This window comes from Gracilinanus agilis, chromosome 2 (genome assembly GCF_016433145.1).
Source record: "Gracilinanus agilis isolate LMUSP501 chromosome 2, AgileGrace, whole genome shotgun sequence".
Classification (NCBI taxonomy): Eukaryota; Metazoa; Chordata; class Mammalia; order Didelphimorphia; family Didelphidae; genus Gracilinanus; species Gracilinanus agilis.
In genome coordinates, this window is record NC_058131.1 from 170,805,968 (window position 1) to 170,831,117 (window position 25,150).

General features: G+C 37.6%; 1 protein-coding gene across 1 annotated transcript; it reads right to left on the bottom strand.

Moving 5' to 3' along the window:
* Positions 1-71: 71 nt before the first annotated feature.
* On the bottom strand, positions 72-21,803 carry DDHD2 (DDHD domain containing 2). The gene is made up of 17 exons (XM_044660852.1): positions 21,584-21,803; positions 18,030-18,220; positions 17,256-17,345; positions 15,135-15,255; positions 10,976-11,065; positions 9,389-9,524; positions 8,689-8,897; positions 8,010-8,077; positions 6,775-6,897; positions 4,936-5,031; positions 4,064-4,189; positions 3,795-3,950; positions 3,040-3,142; positions 2,743-2,919; positions 1,732-1,894; positions 516-624; positions 72-168 (listed from the first exon to the last, which is right to left on the bottom strand). The coding sequence occupies exons 1-16, from the start codon at positions 21,801-21,803 to the stop codon at positions 543-545; spliced, it is 2,151 nt and encodes a 716-aa protein (XP_044516787.1). The 3' UTR covers positions 72-168; positions 516-542.
* Between the last annotated feature and the right edge of the window lie 3,347 nt (positions 21,804-25,150).

Here is a 25,150-nt window from a genome sequence, read left to right on the forward strand (position 1 = left end):
CATATGAGACCAGTGATAAAAATAGACACATCACTTCCGGAGGAAGTTGATTCTCCCTCCCCACAGCAGGGCAAAGGGTAGGGGACAGGAGGCAGGCCATGTTCAAGAAGGTGGCAGCAGCAACAAGAAAGGTGATTTTTCTAGAGACGCAAAGTCCTCAGTATTCATCTAAAGAAGAAAGGAAAAGAGAGCTTACTGCATAGTTGTAATTAGCAGAGCAAGATATCCATCATTACCTGACAGATTTTCCAGTTATAATCTGAAAAGTTTAAATCAAAGTTCTTCTATTGGCCTCAAAGGGTTGTAAGCTATGAGATTCTAAGTCAAGGTCCTAAAAATGACATATTTCAACAAATCACTAACATGATACACAAGGATTATTTTTGACCAGATAGTCCTACTAGAATGATCAAAGGCCAATAGATCTTATTGCTGGTGGCAGTAGGGTGTGCTCATACGTGTTTAACACAATGGAGTTTCTTACAGAAAAAACTAAGAGGCAACTGAAAGCTTACGTTAAATGGCCACAGAGATGGTGGTTTTCACTGGGTAGGCTGATCCAAGAAGATTCCCTGGGTTTGGTAGATTTCTTTAAGAACCAATAAAACTGTATCCTCAGATTCCCTAGAGAGGAAGTAATGACATCAAGACCATTAAGGAGAAGTCATTTAAAAATGTCAGCCTTTAGTTCCTCAGGAATAATCGTATAAATGGACCTGGACATATTTCTTATGGTCCTGGTTACCATCTCTTGCAAAATAATTCTAATTCTGTCTAAATCACTGACTTTGTTTTATGTCTTTCTAAGCTAGCTAAACAAAATGTCTTCCACACTGATTTAAGGAAGCTGCATTTCTAACAGACAACTTTACCAAACATTTATTGATGTCTGCAGATACTGGGATATCAAAAAGTTATAATCTTTGTCCTCTTGAAACTGTCTAGTAGCTACAAATTCACCCATCATTTTTTTATCCACTTTTTCCATAGCAGTGATATATTTTCTTTAGTTCATCTATAGCCCCACTAGTTCTTCTTGTGACCATCAAACAGCATACATTTATGGGAGAATGAAGCTAAATGATCAACTTGGGGTACTGAATCTATGACCCTGATATCATTAACTCTCTGCTCTAATCACATAAACTGAGAGCAAGGCCCAGAGACAGGAGATCCTAGGTTCAAATCTGGCCTCATATTTCCTATGTGACCCTAAAGTCACTTAACCCCCATTCACTCCCTAACCCTGTACTGGTGAATCTATAGCACACATACTAGAGCGTGCTGGAGGGGCTGTTCCCCTCCCCCTCTCCACATGTGTCAGAGGACATATCTCAGATGACCTGCTCCTCTGCCCAGCAGCCCAATGGGAGGCTTCCTCCCTCCCCTGCCTGGGGTAAAGGGGAAGCTCACATATCACAGAAGGGTTGCAGTTGGGGCACTCAGTCCCTAAAAGGTTCACCATCACTGCCCTAGCCCTTAGCACTCTTCTGCCTTAGAATCAATACACATTGATTCTAAGACAGAAGGTAAGGGTTTAAAAATAATAACCACCACCACTAGTTAGGCCATACTATTCTATAATCTAGCCCCAGTGAGGAAAAATTAGTTCAGTCATATATCTATTGTCCAGTTCTTCTGTATTTAACCCATCTTGCCCAGGTAACCCTTTTTTTTTTATTGTTGAGACAACAAATGATACAAATAAGGACAAGAAAGCCCTAGGCTTACCAATAGCAGAGATGGCTTTGCAATGCAAATAAATATTCATTAAAACTTTCAATAGGTTTCTCCTGTAATACATAGTCAATTCGCTGGCCCCCATTCAGCATTCCAACATTGATAGAAGCAGGTTCTTCTTTATCAGCCACAAGTGAATCTCCTGCATGACCATCTAGAAATCAGGAATATTAGCAAATCTAATTTTCATCTCTATCTTTCCTTTCTCTAAATTTCCTGTTTACTGTCAAATCACCCCACCCCTTCAAAGGAATAGCTTTCTCTCATTCCCATCAACCTTTAGGCTTTTCTAATCCCACTGGTTTCATTTAAGTCAATAGTCACCCACCTACATCCTACTGCCTGTTTTTCTATGGTTCATAAGCTAAGAATTTTTTTTAACGTTCATTTAACAAAATCTAATAACCATTCTTAGCCTGTTGGCCAAGTAGGCCACACAATAACAGGTGGTAGGCCCATGACCCACAGGCTCTAGTTTGCTGACCCATGATTTAAAATACTGGCATTCTTTCTATCAAGCCATTTCACTGGCTCTGTTTTTAAGAGTGGACTTTCTAGTTCATAAAATAAATCTGAACACTGCTAAAGGGAAAGAAAGGCCTAAAGTCAAAGTGCTGTGGAATTGATGAAGAGTAGAAAAGCACTTAAACTATCCCAGATTTGGCCGTAGGATCTAGATTGTAAGACAAACCACAGGAACAGAGTCAGAGAAAACTATCTAATGAGTTCTAAGGGAACTCTCCTTTGAAAAAGAAACAAGTGCTTGCAAGAATCTTACCCCAAAACTCACAGGCAAGAAATATTTGGGAGGAATTTTAACTACTACAGCAGCTTATTATTTTTTGGACATTGGCACTACATATTGTTTCTATAATTTGTCGTCTTGGTTTCTCTAACTTTGGCGGCCTACAGCAGCCACCAAACAGGCATAAAGAAAAAAAGCCCAAAGCCTGTGAATAACAGAAGGATTTATATAGAAACCATTTATATAGTTCCACCAACCACTGGGCTTCTCTGGTATTGGTTCAGGCTCAGGTTCAGTTTCATCTGCAGCAGCTGCTTCTGTAGCCTGAAGGGCTGGGTATGGAGTTCTGGTAAAGGACTTCCAGGCCATTCGCAAGGAACTCAACACATTGTTCTTTAAGTCCATGCTCATCCGGGTCAAGCCTTCTCTCAGTTCTAAAACATACAATGCAAAAGGAATATTAAGGAAGCTTAAGAGAAAGGTCAGAAGCCATGTCCATTGTCATGGTCTAAATCACCAGTTCTCAATCTGCCTGATTCTTAGCTTGGCCTTACCCAAATGCATCCTTTTCCTGCCTTTATGATGAGGGATCAGCATAGGCTCAAATTCCACTCCTGGAACCACCATTGGCTCAATCCTATATGCCACAGGGTCAAACTGCATAGAAAAGCAATAGCTAGACTTACTTCTGCCAGAGAAAGACAAGAAGAGACAAGCAATCACAAGCTCACTACAGAAAGGTAAAAAATGAGAAATTAAGTATTTTCCAGGCCAGTAGTTTTAGTAGAATAATCTAGAGAAAAAAAACAACAACCAAAAAAGTCATCATACACACTGTTTCTAGTTGTCTCTACTACTGAAGAGTCACAACCACATTCCAATTTAACCAGTGCAACTTTCTTATATATTTACAGCCCATTCGCATAATCCATTGTTTAGACAAAATAGCCTTCTTGTTATTCCTCCTACACAGCAATCTATCTCCAGTCTCCCTTACTTAGGAATGCACATTCTCTTCCCCATCTCCTAAAATTCCCAGTTACCTTTGAAACTAAATTGACACTCAGTTTTAACTTCAAAACTAAGTGCCATCTTAATATGATTCCTTTATCTCTCCTCACTCCAAATTATCTTGGATTTATTTTGCATATATTGAAGTATATGTCAACTTGCCATTAGATCCTTGTGGGCAGAGAGGCAGTTTCTATTTTCATCTCTATATCCCAAGTACCTGCCGCACACAGCAGGTGTCTAGTAGGTGATAGCTGACTGGATGACTGAAGTGAAGCTGTAACCACACAGTACTTACAGGGTGATAAATATTGAAGAAGCCTTTGCATGTTGGAAGTTTGTAGCTGGGATCAATTCTTTTCAATCCTCGGACAGTAAGGAACATTCCAATAGGAGATCCAAAGGCAAAAAAGATGTCTGGTTTATAGATTAGCTTAGGGTATTTCACAGAAGCCTGAGGATGTTGGGAGAGTCAGGAAAACAACATTCACAAATTATGTCTTTGTTTCTAGAACACCTATTGTTCAAATATCACCGCTCCCCCCAAAACAATTTGTCCAATGTTACCTGTCCAATGCTAATATCCAAATAGTCATCATTTCCAGCACCATCGGTACTATTACAGCCCTTGAATTTTTCTGAAAGTACTGGTAAATTCTCTCCCAAAACTGACTGCTGATTTTGTTGAATACCCTGAGAAATTTAAAAAAAAAAAATCAAATTCTTTAGAGGTGCCTTTAAGAGAATCAGCCAAAGGATTAAATAATGTATTTTTGACATTTCAAAGGCAGTGCAACACAAAGGTAAACAGTGTTGAAATGGTAGCCACTAATGCCAAAAGAGGGAAAAGTCACTCAGAAAACAAAATGGGACAACAGCTGCCTGACAGCAATGCTGTATCTGTATACACACTTCAGAGTATTGTGCAAATTGGAACAGCCAACTGTGCAAGAGTTGGTAAAACATTAGCTAAGAAAAACAGATAAAGAAATGGAATAAAAATAGATAAAGGAGAAAAACAGATAAAGGAAAACTGGGTGGGAATGTATACTTACTAGGAAATTCTCTGAACTACTTTAACTGACAGATCAGAGTTTATAACTGTTTCACTGGCAGGAGAAATGAAACAACAAACACAGAACAAGAAAATAAAGCCAAATTAAAAACTAAAAGTCTGAATCAAACAAATCTCTGAAGGATTGGGAAACATTTAACTAGTACAGAAATCTAAGAATGGCAGAGGGCAGCCAGTGAGGTTAGAATTCTGGGTCAAATATCATGTTTAGTAGGTATGGAGGAGGTACAGAAGACTGACTTCCAAAAATCAGAATATCAGCACATCCCTGCCACCTCTACTGAATCATGCTTGGCTGGGCAGAAGAATCTGACAACCTAATAGAAACAAGAGAAAGAATTTTAGCCCGACATAAAATTATTACCTGTGTGTTTTCCCTGTTTTTAAAATAGTTGAGTATCTTCTTTCTTGGTCCCAAAGGAATTCCCATTTCCTGAAGATCTCTGTCTGTACACAAAGCCTAAGTACAGAAAATCAAATGCCTTACTTCTAGGTAAATTGGACAAAAAAAAAGTATTGTGTCTCCAGAGAATAGAGCCAGGCCTTGCTTTTGTTTTATATATGCATTTTGTATTGCTCTGGCTGCCAATAGCAGAATTTCATTTAAAAGAATACAAAAGAGTACAAAAAGGACTTTAACCTTGTAAGATGTCAATATTATAATGGTATATTGTAATGGTATCATTTGCTGTAGAAGATATACTCTATCTTTGTGGAGGCAGCAGAAGGGAACCATTCAATGATGCTACAAAGAAGAAAAAAGCCATTCATCCTCATTCTCTAAGTAGGGGCTAGATGTCTCTATCTTGCCTAACCATTATCCACAGAAACAAATGCAAAATAATACTTAGAATATAACATAGGAATAAAAATTTGGTTTTAAAAAATATTATTACCAGAAGTATCTGCTAATGAGTGTGTTCTTACAACAGTAACTAATACAGAAGTGTTTTGCATAATACAAGTACGGCCCAGATCAAATTGTTTACTGTCTCCAAGTGGGGGGACAGGGGAACTAAGGAGGGGGATAGTTTGGATCATTTAATTTTGGAAAACATATGCTGGAAATAATTATTACATATAATTGGGAAAATAAAATATCTTTTTAATCAAAAATAAATAAAGAAGTATCTGCTAAGAAAAAGCATGGTTTTGCACTGATGAAAGACATTTTAACAACTGGTACCTCTGCTTCAAGAGAAGAAGAGCAAAAAAGCCAGGAAGAAAACAAAGATATACACGCATGTAATTTATACTTGAGCTCTCCTCCAATCCTCCATCAGCACAGAGAAGTAACATTATGCTAGTATCAAACCAACTCTGGCAAATCCTAACCAGTTTCAAATAAGGACCTAAGTAACCGTCTTCCAAGGACTAACCTAACTGCAAACACTTGTCAACAGAAGGCTGACCATTAGATAATGACGATTTTTGGACCACACATTCTCATTAATCCCCAAAGCACTGAGGGAGCACAGTCTGTGCTGGAGAAGAATATCCAAAATGATGAAATCTTTTGAAATACTCAAGTATATAAAAATATCAATTCTTATAAATAAATCTTAGAATACTAAAAACCTTGTATGATTCAAGAGTCAATCACTAAACTTGCCACAGTGAAAATGTTATTTTACTTACTAGATTTATTCTGGCTATCATACTATTTCCTTAAAATGATAAAGTTGTGCAGGTTCTTTTGTTCTCACATATGTGTAGCCTGTTTTATTTTATTTATAAACCTGTACCTATTTCTTAGAAACGGATACTAGTATCAATTCCAAGGCAGAAGAATGGTAAGAGGTAGGCAACTGGGATCAAGTGACTTGCCCAAGGTCACACAATTACCAAGTGTCTGAGACCACATTTGAACCCAGGCCTCCTGCCTCCAAGCCTAGGTCTCTATCTACTGGGCCACCTCACTGCCCTGAATGTATGTAAACTGTTTTAAACTTTAAAATTCTATGGACTAAGGGTCTTAACAACATTAAACTGTATAGCACTACACACATTAGCATTCAACAAATCCTTAAAGATAATAAAAATGATATAGCAAAGCTCCTAAGGACAGGTACTATATAGTCTATATATTCAGCTAAACATACGGTAGACATTCAGTAAGGATTACTTGATGATGCAGGCGAGTAAAATAATAAAAATATCAAAGTAGCACAATACAAAGTAATAACTGTTTAGCCAATTTTACCAGAGCTGCTTTATCCATTTTCTCTTTCTTAAAGAGGCTACAGAATTCAGAGAGCTGAAGTTTCTTGAGATCTTCTTCTAGGCCCAGTGTATCTTCCTGATCCAAAACAACCCTTGGAGTAAACTGGAAATTACAGAATAAAATAAATAATGGAGACAATAAAACTGTAGTCAAATACCAGTTTGTTCTATACGATCAAAAATAAAGAAAACATCCTTCCTTACAGTTACTGATAAACCAACCTTTATAGGAATATGCTCTTTTGGGTGAGTGGGTGAGGGGAAGGGGAGAGGAAGAATGTTGTTTCTGTGTTTATTGAGAAATGTTTATTGAGAAATTGTATAAAAACAAAATGTAGGAATTAATTGAAGATAAGTCACATTTTACAAAATCAAATGATAAAGTTCTCACTTACTAAAAATACTTGATTATTAATATCACTTTAATGGTATTTTGTTATAATAAAACATCATCTGTGAATATAGTATTATTAATACCATAAAGAGGTCTATCAGATTCAGGTAAATTACTATAAACAAAACATATATGAGAACCTAGAGTTAAAACAAAGCATAAATTAGAAGGTGTTTGTTTTGTTTTTAAAAGAGCCTATCATTATCAACAAACATTTATTAAGCACCTACAATGTACTAGGTTCTGGAAAAACAAAAAAGCAGACACAGTAATTGCTAAGTCTTATATGGTTTGTGGTTTAGTTTGGGGAAACATTAAAAATAACTAATACAAGATAACATAATCTGTGCTAAGGTACCAAAAGAATGGCCAGAACAATAGTGGTTGATTTTACTTTACAAAAAAACTCATAGCAGTCCTTTTTTTTTTTTTAAGCAATAAGCCCTCCTAGTGCCCTTAAAATATGAACTAATTTCTAAATATTCCATTCACAAAATGCTCAGTCTCCTCATATGTAAAACTATGGGAAATGAATATACGAAGTGACATCTAAATTCTCTTATATAACCTTACAATTTTACAAGAGGTCAAGCCCATAAGCATGCATCTTCTTAATCAAAGCTCATGTTTAGTTACTTAGAAAGTCTGCTACTCAGTGGAAAATGCCTCTGACATCAAAGGATACTAGATACAATAAATCCTATATTTATGTTTACTGAAATTGAAAGTACTTAAGTTCAATGATGTTGACCTCAACTCCAGAAACCTGAGTCTAAATGCCAAGGTGTACTGCTGACTAACCCACTAAAAAGCTAACTTACCTTTTCACTGTCATTATCCTCCACAGGATCTTTCTGATTTGTTAGGAGATCAAACAATATAAGTGATCCTGTAAAAATAAAAGGGGAAAAAAGCAGGAAAAATCCAACCAGTACTAGCTTTTCCAAAAATAAGACAAAAACAAGATAGTGACTTGCTGTAAATAAGTCTGAAAAGTAAAAATCATTCCCCCTCTATTCCAAAATAGACTCCAAATACTTCCCATAAGCCTTCTGCTGTCCATCACAAAACCTGACGGGGCCTAGAAAAGAACACTTTTACAAGCGTTATGAGGCAACACAGGTATGGGAAAGAGATTTGGGATCAAAGGCCTCGGGTACAGGTCCATGGTCTTATTCATTTCAGCCAGTGCTATGACTAGCTAGTCATTTCTCTACTTGAAGCCTCATTTCCCAATCCATCCTGCCTGTGGCTTCTTTGTCCATAGTTGTGCCTCCTTAAGGACAGAGACTTCCTTCTCTTGTCTTTGCAGCCACAGCCCTTAGCACAAGGTCTGGCATAGAGCAGGCATGTGATACATGTTTATAGACTAATTTTTCTTATCTATAAATTGGGCTTAATCCTTGCACAGCTTATCTCACAAAGGACAAAAATACGATACTGCATATAAAAAAACATTGTGAACATACAAATGTGAACCTTTACTGTTGCTATTATTACCTAAACTATGACCAGCTATGGATACGCCCCCTTTGAAATTAGGGTTCCTCCGCAGAAAAAGCGAGTATATTCGGTTCATTTCAGAAGCAACTGTGTCCACGATAGTCTGACAGTAGGTGGGGCTATTGTAAAAGAAGACATCCAGGATTGTGTCATTGGTGAAGTGCCGAAGGCGGTTGATGCTGGGTAAAGTAATTCTCCTCAGATCTCTGAAAACAGGAGAAAGATTTTACCTGGAGATGCAGATAAGAGTGCTATGGCCAATTCCATGTTATCTTCCAGAAACATATTTGTTTTGAGAACTTAGATAAGAAGAGTTTGTGTAAGGCATGCCACATCTCTCAGAAAGTCATTTATCAAGTCTTTTTGGCGGGGAGGGGAAGAGAAAGGAAAAAAAGCAGCATCTTCCTTAAGAAAGGTTTGTTTAAAAGTTCTATCAGACAGCAAAAGGAGGGGCCAGGACCCATCAGGATGGGACATAACCCCTAAGAGCTGTGCTCCAAAAGCAATGAGAAGGCTATACCTAGAAAGAGGAGAGCCAGGGAACAGCAGAGATATGGACATCAGTCAGCCCTGGATTCTTTTTTAGAAAAAGTCCATTTTACAGTTTCTAACACAATAATAATCCAGTCATGTCCATGGTGGGAGTGAAGCAGTCCCTGACCCCAGCTCACTTGGGAAAGAATATTGGACAACTCACACATCCACACCAGTAGAATGCAAAGGGCTATGCCAGTTGACAGGAAGAAACTCCACCCGGCCAATCTGTTGTTGTTCTTGGGCTTTCTTAAAGTGTGTTTGTAGCAGGTTCAAGGAAACACCACGGAAATCATTTACTGAGGAGGAAAAAAAAATTCACTCTGAATTAACAATTTATCTTTCTCTTCTTTTTTAATACTTTTTTTACTTTATGACATCATTTCCTTAGCAGGGAAGGCAGAGAAGAGAGAAAGTCAGGGATAAAGGAGAATTTATCTATTTAAATAATTATTGTAACCTATAAAACATTTCATTAAAAAGTATTAATTTCAAACTTTCTTCTGCTCTGTTCACAGGAAGATTCTCACAAAAAGTTCCTGGCTAACTGTCAGTGGACCATACTGTCAAATTCTTTAACATTCTCTAGTTACTTATAAACTGTGATTTTTTTTTTAAGTGTGATTACACTTAGCATTGTGAGTAAGCAGAATCAGGAAGACAATATACACAATGCTACAACAACACAAAAGGAAAAAATAGCAATGATGGCAAAACCATCAAATTAAACATTTCAAAATGATACCCTGCACCCTGCCCCCCACCCCGCAACAGGTATGAGAAGCCCACTCTCACCCCTTCACTCCTAGGTTTCCAAGCAGATGTTGGGAGCATGGCTGTGGAATATTGTTAGTTTTACAGAAATCTTTTTTCCTTTATCCCCTTTAAAGTATTTATTATAAGAGAATGATTCTTTAAGGATTCATTGAGAAATGTGATGTAAAAATTTAAGCTATCAAAAATTTACTTTAAAAACATTTTAAGTGGGAGCAGCTGGGTGGCTCAGTGGATTAAGAGCCAGGCCCAGATATGGGAGGTCCTGGGTTCAAATCTGACCTCAGACACTTCCTAGCTGTGTGACCCTGAACAAGTCACTTAATCCCTACTGTCTGGCCCTTACCACTCTTCTGCCTTGGAAACAATACATAGTATTGATCCTAAGACAGAAGGTAAGGGTTTAAAAAAAAAACATTTTAAGTGAAAAATAATACATAACCATTGGACAATGCTTGGCACATAAAATCTGTCTTCCATAAAACAATCCTACCTCACAGTCACACTGCTTCAGACAACTGGTTTAAATGTTGATTGCCTATTTGGATATTTTGACTTTTTTTCAAACAAACTATTTTTTAATGAGGTTTGTTAGATGAATCTATCAAAAACTTGACCCTACAAAGAGTTTCATCAAAGCTTTTTGTTTTTACTTTGGCCACTGCCAACCCTTAGCATGCTCTTGATATTTATGGTATCTGGGATAGAGAAACCAGACTTCTATAAGTAGTTAGGACTTGGCCACTCATCATCTACTAATTAAGAGATTATCTATTATCCATGTATTATCCCTAGAGATTCAATAGTATTTTATTTCTAAGTTAAGAAGCTTGGCTGTTCAGCAATCTACCTTTAACTCTTCCAAATCTGATTATACCACCAAGTTACAGGCTAGCAACACTTTGTTACAGCCTATAGGCATACCTCTTTAACACTATTTAGGAAAACCAATCACTTGCATATTTTGCACACTTACCACACTGTACAATGCTTCTAAATCGAAGATCACAAGCTGGTCCAATTCCATGGACCACAAAAACCAGATGATCTATTTGTAAGGGTTCTCCTAGAAATTAAATCAAAAGACCAGTCTTTTTGACTGCTTAACCTTTTCATTAAGATTATGAAAACTGATAATATTCTCATTTAAATGCACAAGATAACAAATAATAAAGATTATAAAAAACTATGCTAAAACAAAGTTCTGTCAGTACTTAACACAAAAGAACTATATGACTATTTCTCATTAATTTTTCTTGAAAGAAATCACTGAAAATCTTTTCTGGTAAACTTAAAAAACAGAGTAGTATCCAAATTCTCAGTAGTTTCAGTAAAAGTTCAGTACCAGGACTTTATTCCAAAAGATCTAATTCTAATATAGTTTTGTCAATTCTAAAGCAAAAAGAAACTTAATATTCAATTAAAATATGTTGTGAAATAAGAAATCAACCATGAACATTCATGAGTCATCCTAAAAACTGCTTTTATGTAGTCAGTAAAAATAATCTAGAATAAGTATCATCAGGGGCACATTTTTAATCAAACATGGCATGAAAAGTCACTTCTGGAAATAAGACTGTTAGTTGGCTTCAAATGTTAATTTTGTGCAGTATAATAGAAAGAGGTGAACTTGGAATTCTGAGCTTTGATGCTTATAAGAAGTATGACACTAAGTAAGTCACTTACCCTCCAAATAAAATCAGGTTAACTGTAAAGAACTTTGTAAACCTCAAAAAGCACCATATAAATATGAGATACTACTATTACATACGATTAATTAACTTTTAAAGAATATAGTAAAGAAGAAACTTCTTAGTAAATAAAATGAGATGAGAGAAGCACAGTGTTCACTAAATCCAAAGATCTCAACCATTGCAAAGTCTCATTGACTTAAAAAAAAAAAAAGGCAGGAAACAAAAAGAGCAGTCTTGTAGAAATTGGGTTTAGACCAATATCTGTATAAGTATATACATATATATGTATATATACATGTTTGTGTGTGTGAAGATATATTTAAGCGAATAATTGGCTTAAAATATTAAAATGTCACATCATAAACAAATTAGAAGCAAGAAAAGAAATAGCTGCAACTATGAATAAAGGAAGAGTTTATGAACAAACAATAATAGAGATGATCTCAGAAGATACGTGGGCATTTTTTACATAAAATTATCTCTATTATATACAACTTGCTTTTCTTTTTAAATATATTTTTAAAATTTCAAAACTTACATTTAAAGCTGTCAGGTTTGAATGTGATTTCTTCTGGCCTTCCTTCTATCCCATGCCTGCCCTTACCTTCTTTCTTTTCCCTTTCTTTTTGGTAAACTTATCCCTACTTCCCCTCTCCCTCTCCATTCTTCTTCCCCAAAGTAAGAAGAAAACTGAAACCTTTACAGCATATATGGAAAATCAAAAAAACAAAATAAATGTCCACATTGGCTATGTCCAAAAATGTACATCTCCTTCTGCAACTTGAATTTATCCACTCTTTGACAGGAGTGGGAGAATTCTTTTATCATCAGTCCTCTGGAACAATGGTTGGTTACTGCATTAATCAATTCAAGGGGCTACATTATATCTGGCCTTGGCTGTAGTTTGCCCATCACTGCTTTAGAGTATTGTTATTTGTTTAAATTGTTTTCCTGTTGTATAAACTGTTCTCCTAATTCAGCTCACTTCACTCTCAGTTTATACAAGACTTCCCAGGTTTTTCTGACATTATACTTTTGTCATGTATGATAGCACAATATATTCCATTATATTCACACACCATAATTTGTTTAGCCATTTTGATGGCCCTCTCTTGGTTTCTAGCTCTTAGGCATAATAAAGAACAGACATATAATATATATATATATATATGATATATATTCCTTTCCTTCTGTCTTTGATCTCTTTGGTGTATACTGGCCTAATAGTAGTATTTCTGGTACAAAAGATATGAATAATTTAATGTATTGTTGATTTAGGAACTTATGGAACAGTTCCAAATTGGTTTCCAGAATGGCTGGACCAATTCACAACACTTCCCACATTGCATTGGTGTGTGTGTTTTCCCACAGCTCCTCTAACAATTGAAAATGAACAATTCAATTTTTATTACATAAAATTGAAATTGTTTTCACATACAGTTAAAATTAGAAGGGAAATAGTTAACTAGGAAAAAATCTTTGTACTAAGTCTCTCTGTATAAAGGTTTGATATCCAAGTTATATACAGTACTGATTCAAATATACATGAACAAGAGCCATTCTCAAAGAAATAAATGGTTAAAGGATGTAGCAAGGCAATTTTCAAAGGAAGATACCCATACTATTAATAAACATATGAGAAAGTGCTCCAAATCACTAATAATTAGAGAAATGCACATTCAAACAACTCTGAGCTCCTATCTCACATCCATCAGATTGGCAAAAATGACAACAAAGGAAAATGACAATTGTTAGAAGAGATGTGGGAAAATAGGCATGATAATGACTGGTGGAGCTGTAAATTTTTCTACTCAATTTGGAAGCCAATTTGGGACTTTTGCCAAAAAAAGGCACTAAAGTTTTGTTTTGAAGGTTTTCCCCCCTTACTGGAAAAAAAAGAGGCCATTCACCAAAAGTTCCTTCTTTTTATCTCTTTATATCACCATCTCCCATTATTTCCTCCTTCAACCCTGCCTCACATGAAGAAGTGGCCCTTCTCTTTGACAATTCCTTCCAAATGCATAAGTGACCTCATTTCATCTCATCTTCTCCAGCAGATTGCCCTTTCTATAATCTCTCACTAATCTTTAATCTCTGTCTACTTTCTGCTTCCCCATTACATACAAACTATGACCACATTTCCCCTATGCTCAAAAACCCTCACTTGAACCATCCATCTGTGTTGTCTTTACTTCTTTTCTTCTCTCTTGTCTTAACTCTGCAATATAGCTTCTGGCCTCATCATTCAACTGAAATTGCTCTCTCCAAAGTTACCAAAGAACTCTTAACTATTAAATCTAACACACCTCTTAATCTGCCTCCTCTGCAGCCTTTGGCATTGTTGAGAACTCTCTAGGTTTCTGTAACTCTGTTTCTTTCTTAGTTCTCCTCCTACCTGTCTGATCAATCCTTCTTATATCATAAACAATAATCATAGATATTTCCTAGAATTTAGCCCACTTCTCTTGCCCCTCTAAATATTACTGGATTGGTGATATCGTATCTATGCTAATGATTCTCAGATCTATTTATCCCACCCTAACTTCTCTCCTGACCCCACACTTGCTTTTCAAACTTCCTAGTGAACATCTCTACACTTGATCTTAGCCAAGAGGCCCAAAATCGATCCTAGTAAACATCTCTAATAACTGGATGTCCTGAAAACATTTTAAATTCACCATGTCCAAAACTGAACTCGTTATCTTTTCCAAGTACTCTTTCTTCCTAACTTTCCTATTATTGTCAAGTGTATGAACTGATCAGAGTGAAGTAAGCAGAACCTAGAAAATAATCTATGCAAGAAAAACAACACTGTAAAGTCTTAAGAACACAATTAATGCAATAATATCCTACCTTCTAATAGTGAGGTGATGGACTCAAAGTACAAAATAAAATACACATTTTTAGACATGCCAATGTGAGCATTTGTTTTGCTCGATTATGCATATTTTATACAAAGATTTTGGTTTTACTTCTTTCAGTTTGTTAGGAGAAAAGGAGTTATTGGTAGGTTTACAAAAATTAAAAAAGGAAGAAAAAGGTCACTGAATAATTTTTAAATGCATAAAGGAGAAAAAAGACAATAGGAAACAGACTGATAACTCTGAAAAGAACATGTCAAAATTTTATATACATTGAAGGAGAAACAGGTGGTACTATCAAAAGTGGCAAAGATTCACAGCTACATTTATGATACTCTTTTTTTCTTTGCTTAGTATATGGAAACACTGATCTCATTTGGTATTTAAGTTCAAAAAAATAAATTAAAACAAATGCTAATCTTTTATCAGAATAAATCTATATACCTGCAGGCTATTTTTAAAAACTTCAACTTGAGGCACCAAGAAAATCTAAGCCAATGTAAAGGTCACAATTTAGAAAATGGATACATAGAAATATTATTTTGGTAGATATGAAGAGGATATACTTAGCATAAGTTACCACAAGGAATATCAACAGAGATGTTCTCAACTCCTCTCTTCACAGTTCTAGGGCGCCCCTGTTCAGTAGGTATAGATCCCCATTCATCAGATCCTGCCACTGGGTGGTAATGGACCATCAGCTTAAACAAAAATATCAAAGTAATTAATAAAGTCAATATTGAAGTCATCCCTATAAGGACTTCTAGAAAAGAAGGAAAACATAATTTCAGACATATCAGAAATATACACTTCTGAATCAGAAACAAAGAGTTGCTGGGTAGCTACTGTACCTTGAGAAAAGAACCTTGAGATTTTGCACTGAGCAAACTCATCAGGATGTTTTTAATAAAGAAGAATTATTTTTTGTAATATTCTTGAACTGTTTTTTTTTAACCTTTTAAACCATTTTAGAATCAATACTGATTCTACAGAAGAAGAAGAGTAAGGGCTGGGCAATGAGGGTTAAGTGACTTGCCAGGGTCACATAGCTAGGAAGTGTCTAGACTGAATTTGAACTTAAGACCTCCTGTTCCTAGTCCTGGCTCTCTATCCACTGAGCCACCTTGCTGTCTCCATATTAATTTTTTTTAAAGCTAGATTAAACTTCACAGATTTTTTCTCCAACTGAGACTAGTAATGTTATACCAACCTCATCAATACTATCACTAAGCACCTTTATTTCAAGATGATATAATTACAGAGTTCTAAAAATTATCTCCAGAACACCCCTGTTAAGATGTCCATAATAGCCTGGGAACTGATGGGGAGGACTCTGAGCATCTCCATAATATTCTGCCCTTGGCATATTAGTACAATTAGTTTATCAAATTAGTTAATTGCCTTCTAGCAAAGGCAGAGAGAGCCTGACCCCAAGTAGATGAGAAACAGATCTCTGAAGAAAGCAGAGGTAGGAAATGTACTGGAGAAATTATTAAGGAGGGGCAGTTAGGTAGATACTTCCTGTTGATATTTAGTATTGGTTCTAAGACAGAAGGCAAGGGTTTAAAAAACAAAATAAACATAGAAATGATTGGGGATACTTACCTGGGCCTTCCTGGATACCATAAGAAATATGTATGCTCAGGGGCAGCTGGGTAGCTCAGTGGATTGAGAGCCAGGCCTAGAGACAGGAAGTCCTAGGTTCAAATCCGGCCTCAGACACTTCCCAGCTGTGTGACCTTGGGCAAGTCACTTGACCCCCACTGCCTCTCCTTACCAATCTTCCACATATAAGTCAATGCACAGAAGTTAAGGGTTTAAAAAAAAATTAAAAAAAAAAAAAAAAGAAATATGTATGCTCTACTTAATTCATTGTAAACAATGTGTTTCCATATAAATAAAATGAGTCAAACAGATAAAAATCATGCCCTTATTTTGGCTAAAGAAGTGACAGGCATATAATTAAGAGTTACATAAAACTCACACACCTACATTCATTTAAAAGATATTTCACACTAATTGCTCTACAAGATGTGGAAGGCATGCCCATACAGAGTTTTGCAGTACTCTGTATAATGTTGGTTTCCTAATTTACTCTGGTACATTTCTCTGTAGTTTCCTTATTATAAAATAGGTAAAGGGGGCAAGTAGGTGACTTTGTGAATGGAGAGCCAGGCCTGGTGACAGGAGGTCCTGGGTTCAAATCTTGTCTCAGATACTCTTAGTTCTGTGACCCTGGGTGTGTCACTTCATCGCAATTGCCTACCCATTCCTGCTCTTCTGTCTTGGAACCATATTGTTTCCAAGACGAAGGTAAGGGTTTTTAAAAAATAAAATAGATGGAAATAAATAAAGACAGTGTGGTACTAGTTTTAAAATTCTTAAGAAAATTAAGGGGGAAAAAGGTTATTGAAGAATAAACTGAGCTGGGTAGCTCAGTGGATTGAGAGTCAGGCCTAGAGACAGGTTCAAATCCGGCCTCAGCCACTTCCCAGCTGTGTGACCCTGGGCAGGTCACTTGACCCCCATTGCCCACCCTTGCCACTCTTCCACCTATGAGACAATACACCGAAAGTTAAGGGTTTAAAAAAAAAAAAAGAATAAACTGAATTGAATCCTGAGAGAGAATAAAAGCAAGAAACCGCATTCTCTTTATTAAACCAATTCAAATTTCATCATATCAGAGGAAGTCTTTGATTACCTTTGGATTATGCAATATAATGATTTCTCTGTTTGGGGATTCAAGTTTCTTTTTCCATTCATCTAGTGTTACAGCAAGCATGTAGGTTTCCTTAGAAGAAAAGACATTTCATTAGATTTTACCAACAGCTTTTCAAATCAAAACAACTTAGATACAAGAATCTTGCTAGAGTACAACTCAATTCACTAAGCACCTTTATTTCAAGATAATATAATATTAGAGTGCTAAGGTACAAAAGGTGGCAATAGACATAAAGAATCTATTCTATAGTATTAACTAACATTAAAAATGACCATATAATATGAAAAATGCATATAATTTCCTAAAGTCTTTTAAGAATCAAAAAATAAAAATTTCTTTCTAAATTTTAGCTTCAAATTAACTTCATTCCAAAAAAAAAAAAAGAATGCTAATAATCTATGAATCTGGCACTATCTCATGATTTTTGGAATTGGAACAAAATCAGAAAACTCAGGAAGCAGAGATATTAAAAAAGGTGGAGGGGGCAGCTGGGTAGCTCAGTGGATTGAGAGCCAGGCCTAGAGACGGGAGGTCCTAGGTTCAAATCTGGCCTCAGACACTTCCCAGCTGTGTGACCCTGGGCAAGTCACTTGACCCCCATTGCCTAGCCCTTACCACTCTTCTGCCTTGGAGCCAATACACAGTATTGACTCCAAGATGGAAGGTAAGGGTTTAAAAAAAAAAAAAAAAAGGTGGAAAGGAAGACAAAAACTAAAGAAAATGACTGCTATGTGTAAAGCAGTGTGTAGTTACCTCTAATTGTTGACTGAAGCTCTCAGAATAGGGAACATATTTATTGTCTTTGTCTCCTTTGTAAAACCAGGTACAGCGCCTCACTTCTGATGCTAGCTCATCCCAATACACAGCATACCTTGTCCTCTCTCCCAAATGTACATCATATCGGCCCCCATCGGTGGGAACAACTCTTCCATTACAATCTGCTTCTAATAGGAAAAAAGGAAAGGAGAAACACACTTAACAGAAAAAAAGGCAGAATATATTCTACACTAAATTCTGGATGATGTTGCACTTTACAAATTTCCTTGTAACTATACTTGTGTTCTATGAAATACAAACTATTGCCCAAACATTATATATAAGAATGAGGGCCAGCTTCTTCTGTTCATAGGATAATTGTCTATAAAGAATTTGTTTATTTTAAAATAACTAAGCATATTGGGAAATATACAAATTAAATTTGTGACTGCTAAGAGTGATGATTTTTACCATATTTAAAAGGCCATCTTTATCCTATTTTATAGAATCAAAAATGATTTGTTTCAAATGGTACAGAGGCTAGAAAATCCAGGTTTCTAGTAACTAAAGAAATCCCAATTTATATATATATATATATATATATGTATATATACGTATATACATATATATATACACACACACACACACACACACATATATTTTATATTCAAAGGCATGATAAACTAAAACAAATTGGAAAAATACCCTTAAAAATAATTGGCTAAAATTCCAAAAGAAATTATTTTCAAATAACAAAAACTAATGTCTTAAACAAGACAATTGGAACTATCTTTTCCATAATACAACCAAAAACCAGGAAGGAAAAAAAGCTTCTCAACAACAAAAATGTCATAAACTTATGACCTAAAGCTCATACAATTCACTAACAGAGCCCTTCAAGTCCTCACTCATACTCTTTATTTATATTCAGTTATAGGCTTGGTTATATCATTTCCAAGCCAATAACAGATGAGAAGTAGCCTACTGGATGGAAGGGAATGGCTGTTTGAGAAAGGTACAATAACAGCAGAAGCAAAAAGTAATGGCTGAAAACAAAGGAGGAAAACAAAATCAACAAAAGCAATAATCTAAAAAAAAAAAAAAAGAATTACATTTAAAAAAAGATATTTAAGCTTCATTCATCCCTCCACAGCTCCTGAGGGAATGATTATACTGCAGCACAATAATACTAATACTACCTCTAAATCTTTCCCAATTTTAGGATTCTATGATGATTCTTAGTCATCATGAACAGCTAAAACAAATTCAGTACAGTTTAAGAAGGCAGAAAAGTACATAATGCCATTTTTGAAAGATCCCCATCAAAAATAAATTAAAATAGGGTGGACATGATTGAGGGTGTGGACTCGAAACTACCACACCAATGCAACTACCAACAACTTGGAAATTGGTCTTGATCAAGGACACATGACAAAACCAGTGGAAATGTGCGTCGGCCATGGGTGGGGGGAGTGCGGGGGGTGAAGGGGAAAGTAGGAGCATGAATCATGTAACCATGTTAAAAATGATTATTAATAAATGTTTGGAAAAAAATAAATTAATTAAAATAAAAACTACTTAAGTACTTAGAGGTGCTAATTTCAAAATTCTTCCACTGACAATGATTTATCCCCTAAGTATTCTGAATGGCTAAGATTTATTGTTAGCTAGATTTGCTAGAAAGTACTCATGTCAAGCGTGTAGCTTTTATATGATTAATAGATAGGATTTACATAATGTTTTAAGGTTTTTCAAAGCATTTCTGAGGATCTCATCTGAACCTCACAACAACCCTATGAAGTTGCTATTATATTCCCCCTTTTACAGAAAACTACTTGGAGAGAGATTAAGTGACTTTCCTAGGGTCACACAGCTAGTAAGCACCTGAAGCAGGATGGAATCTCAAATGTTTACAAGTCCAAACACACTATCTACTGAACCATCTAATTGCCTGATAGGAAAATCCTTAAATTTTTTTGGAAAATATGTTGTTTGTTCAGTCATATCGGACTCTAATGATTCTTTTTGGAGTTTCTTAGGATATGGGAGTTTCCAAAGATATGGGAGTGGTTTGTCATTTCTTTCTCCAGCTCATTTGATGGATGAGCACACTGAAGAAAACAGAGTTAAATAACTTGCCTAGAGTAACATAACCAGTAATTGTCTAAGGTCACATTTGAGCTCGGGTCCTTCTGACTCCAGGCCTTGTGTTCTATCTATTATACCACCTAGTTGCCCTTTTGGAAAATAGTCTTTGTTAATATTATTTGCTATGAGTTCTATCTTATTTATAGTTTAATATAGATGAAAATAAGTATTGTGGGAGAACTTTAAACTTGGGAATCAGAAAACCAAAGTTCACACCCCAACTTAATTCCTTATTAGCTAGTTGTCTCTAGGCAAGTAATTTAACTACACTGGACTTATTTCTTCATCCATAAAACTGGGATATTAATATAGGACATGAGAGAAATGCTTTGTAAATTTACTATTGGTTTTGTTCAACATTTAGATAAACTTAGATAAAGCTGTAGAGGGAGTACTTACCTCAGTTCTATAGATAGCATAAAACTAGAAGGAATAGCTAACAAATAATTACATAATGGGGAACTCAAAAAAATTCTTTTGAGGATGAGATATTGGACTAGGACCTAATACAATAAAATGTAATAGGAATAAATGTAAAGTCTGACAATTATGGTAAAAAATCAACTGCAAAAACAGAGGATGGAAGATACATGGCAAGATAATTCTAGTGAAAAAGATCTATGAATTTCAATATTAATTATTAAGCAAACTCAATATTAGTCATTATGGTATGATGGCAGACAAAAAACCTAATATGATTTTACCCTGCCATATTTTAGGAAAGACATTAATAAATTAGGACAAATGGAGAAGAGGATAACCAGGATAATAAATAAAAAATCATGCCAAATAAGGATCAGTGGGGATATTTAATTTAAAGATAATGTGAGGGGGCAGTTAGTTGGCTCAGGGAATTGAGAACCAGGAAGTCCTGGGTTCAGATGTGACTGCAGATACTTCCTAGCTGTGTGATCCTGGGCAAGTCACCCCCCACTGCCTACCTCTAATCTCTCTTCTGCCTTAGAACCAATACACAGTATTGATTCTAAGACAGAAGGTTAAAAAAAAAATGTGAGGTGACAATGAAGTTTTCAAGTACATGGAGGGTTGTTGTGTAGAAAAAGGATGAAACTTTTTCATTTGGCCCTTAAAGACAAAACTAAGAAAAACAGGTATAAGAAATTGCTGAGAGACAAATTTAGGCTCAATACTAAAAAAAAAATTCCTAACCATTTAAACTATCCAAGATTAGAAAAGACTGCTTTTAAGATGTGCTGAATTTCTTGTCAAAGCAGATCTTTAAGCACAGGCTAGAAGCAGAAAGAGAGATTTCTTGTTCAGGTGCAAGTGAAGACTAAATGACCTCTGAAGTCTCTTCCAACTCAGTGATCTTAGGATTGTAAACTGAAAAATGCCAAATAAGCATAAATTATTATCTACCAAAACCATAATGTTCTGCCTACCAGAACTATAAGCTTCTTCCAGCTGCTGTGAATCTTCAGTGTTGAAAGGAATCCATGTCTCTTTTGAATCTATTATCTTGCAGTAAAACCAGTGAGGAGATACCGGCTCATACAAATTGGCTGCATCCATGTCTATTATCTCAAAGGAACTAGAAGAATTTGATGATGGGGAAAGATCTGATTGGGGCAGCTGTTCTTGCTGCTGTCCCACAGATGACATTGTGTTTTCTAAAAGACAAGTGAAAGAAAACAGACTCAAGGAAATGTTTTCACATACACTATTGGAATTGGTGCCCCAATATCTGACCATTTTATGGTAGGTGGGATTATCTCTGCAAAAGTACAATCAATGTAGTAAGTGGACAAAAACTAGCAGGATCCTGAGAACAAAAAAAAACAACTTACAGGTTAATACTCTTTTTGACTTTAAATAAATATTTGTCCCTATGACGACTCCCTACTCTTCCTCAGAAAGGCAATGTATTTCTCAAAGCACTTACTATTTATTAAGAACTTATTACCACTCTCAGATACAAATTCAAACAAAAAGATCAGTCTCAGTCCTCAAGGAACTTAACACTTTAAGGAAAGAAGACAGCACCCAAAGGGTGGTAAAAAGGGATAAAGATAAAATTGTAAGGTGGGGGAAGAGGTATACACCAGGGGAATGTGGTATTTGAAGTCTGGAAAAAATGATGGATCAAGGATGTAGACTTACAAAAATTTGTCAGACAAGTATATAAGTTATATGAGGCCAGAATGTAAGCAACTGTAAGGTCAAGACTGGGCTGCAACAAAATATTTGACACCAGAATTTCATTCCAGTTTGATCAAGAAAGAAATTTTAAGGCCAACAGCAACCCAGTGCCAAAGCCAGAGTTTCTTCCAAGCAAATCAATCTGAATTGAAAGGGACCTCTTAAGTCATGTCCTAAATTGCCCAAGTTTTAAGCCTGCTCCAGGTAGCTTTCATAAGCATCTTCATTTCAGCATCTTCAAAGATGTCATTTTAAACTGGCCAAACATATCTGGCCAGATTCTGAAAATTTTAAACTTGCTGGTGGCCACTGGAGAACGACTAAAAGAAGTGCTAGATCCTATAACTAGCAGTTATAGATCCCACCATACCTCCTGTCCTTCCCCTCCACATTAGAAGCCCTCTGAAAAGGCAACCATTTTAGAAACTAAGGCCACCATCTCAAAAGAATCATCAATAACTATCATTTCCATTTATAAAGTGTTCTATAATTTTTCTCAGAGAGCCCTAGGCACACATACACACGGGACCATATTTTATCTTCGCCCTCCCAAGCCGGGCAGATTAGGGCAAAGTACCATTATCTCTGTTTCACGGATGAGGAAACTGAGGTTCCGAGCTGGGGACTTTGCCCGAAGTATTCGTGGCAAGGAAGTCATAGGGCTGGGAAATTGGAGACAGCTGCTGGGACACCCCATTCAGCGTTCCCTCCACCTAGGAAGCATCACGACCTTCAGGGCTAGGCTGGGTGAGAGGAGGTTCGAAGGAACCCCCGACGTACCCACGAGGATCCTGATCTTCCTCATCGCCAACCCCACCTTGGTGCGGGTTGGGAGGGACGCTCCGCGTCCTCAGCCCAGCCTGGCCTCGGGGGTCGCGCCCTGGGGGTGAGACGTCGCATCCGCTTTACCCCTCGGGCCTGGATCCCGGCTCTGTCTCTAGCTCCCCCCAGTAAATTCTACAGAGGCCAGACGATGACAGCAAAGGGAGAGCTGCAGGGGGAGGGGGAGACCGGGAGCAAAGCAGGATCGTCCCCAGGCCCCGCAGGCCAGACCGGGAGGAGGCCGCTCGCCCCGCCCCGCCGGGCCTCCGGGCTGCATCCCTATCCCGGCACTCCCATCTACACCAGTCCACCCCGACCCCAGCGCTCCCCTTGGCCCTCCCGGCTCTCTCTCACCTTCTCTCGGCCTGCGTCCGCTTTAGGGCCGGCCCGGCCTGTCAGCGCCCTGGCCCCTCCCCGTGGCCGGGCGGGGACCCGAGGGGAGGAAGGAGGGCGGGGTTCTCGCTGAGAGTCTGGATACACCCCCGCTCCCGCTCCCACGCGCAGCCGCGGAGCCTTAGCTCTGCTCTCCTCCCTCCTGCCCCCACCCCAACCCACCCCCGCTCCAAGCAGCCGAGGTGTCGGAGGAGGTAGGTAGAGGGAGCCGGGACACGGGGATTTCGGGGCGCACGGCACGTGTCGCGAGACTTGAGGGCGGAGCTCGCGGGAGAGGTGCTGGAGAGAAGGGAGCCAGCATTTCGAGGGAGAGAGGAGAGGAAAGAGAAAGAAAAGGGGGAGGGAGGGGAGCGGGAGAGATGGAGAACAAGGAAGAAGGGGAATTGAGCAGGAGGCACCCCGAAAGCCTTCGGCTGGGGCTGGGGGCGGGGAAGAAGAGGCTAAAAGCGGGGAGGAGATTTGAGGACGGGACACGTGCAGTGTAAACTCCAAACCGCGTTTGCTCTGGAAAGTCGCAGTGGATTCTCGTCCTTGCACAAAGGAGCTGCCCCTCATTGTGCGTTTAGGAGCCTCGATCTTAAAGACGGTGGGTCCAAATAGCTTCCTTTTCTGGCGAGCTTCGTGGTTTATTTACAAAACATTCTCTTCACCCCGTCATGAGAAAGGAGAAAGACTGTATTTTACAGATAAGAAAACTGAGGCACAGGGGTTAAAATGGCAAGAAGAATTTCTTATATTCTGAGTATGAGGAGAAGAAAAGGAAAAAGTTGGTGGGGATGATGGTAGGGGATCTGACTCCTAGAGAGGCAAGAGTAATTGGCCAGGAGTGGAGGTGATATTCAGCCATTTCAGGCCTGTTTGACCTTGTGTCCCCATTTTCTTGGCAAGGCCACTGCAGTGGTTTACCATTTCCATCTCCAGATCGTTTTAGGTAAGAAAAAACTGAGGCACACGGGGTTAAGTTGATGCCATGGAAGTGTCATTCTATTTTTTTACTTTTTAAACCCTTACCTTCTGTCTTAGAATCAGTACTGTGTATTAGTTCCAAAGCAGTAGGGTGGTAAAGGCTGGGCAATGGGGGTCAAGTGACTTGCCCAGGGTCACACAGCTAAACAATGTCTGAGACCACATTTGAACCAGGACTTCCTGATTGGGCCTGGTTCTCAATCCAATGAGCCACCCAGCCACCTTGGGCTCCCCACCACCACCACCAGGTATCATCATTCTTGAAAGAACCCGACCTCACATTTCATAGTTTCTCCATCAGGAGAAAACTGGATTTTATTGTAGGTCTGGAGACAACACATGCTATAGACTCTTCTCCAGAGAGCAGGTATGTGGTCTCCTCTTTCCTGGGGCAGAAGTGTGCTTCCCCCAAGGGTATTCTATACAGCTGTAGGCCTAATTGATCAGGGGGTGTTCTCCCTAATCAATACAAATGATATTTGTGGCTTCAGGTACTATTCATCCCAGTGAGGCCACCCTCTCTTATCATTTCCCTCCAAATAATTTGGACCCCAAATCCCTTTTGTGGTGATGAGAGAGGAAGATCTCATCTTCATGACTTCTTCAGGCTTAAGGAGAGTCCTAGAGCT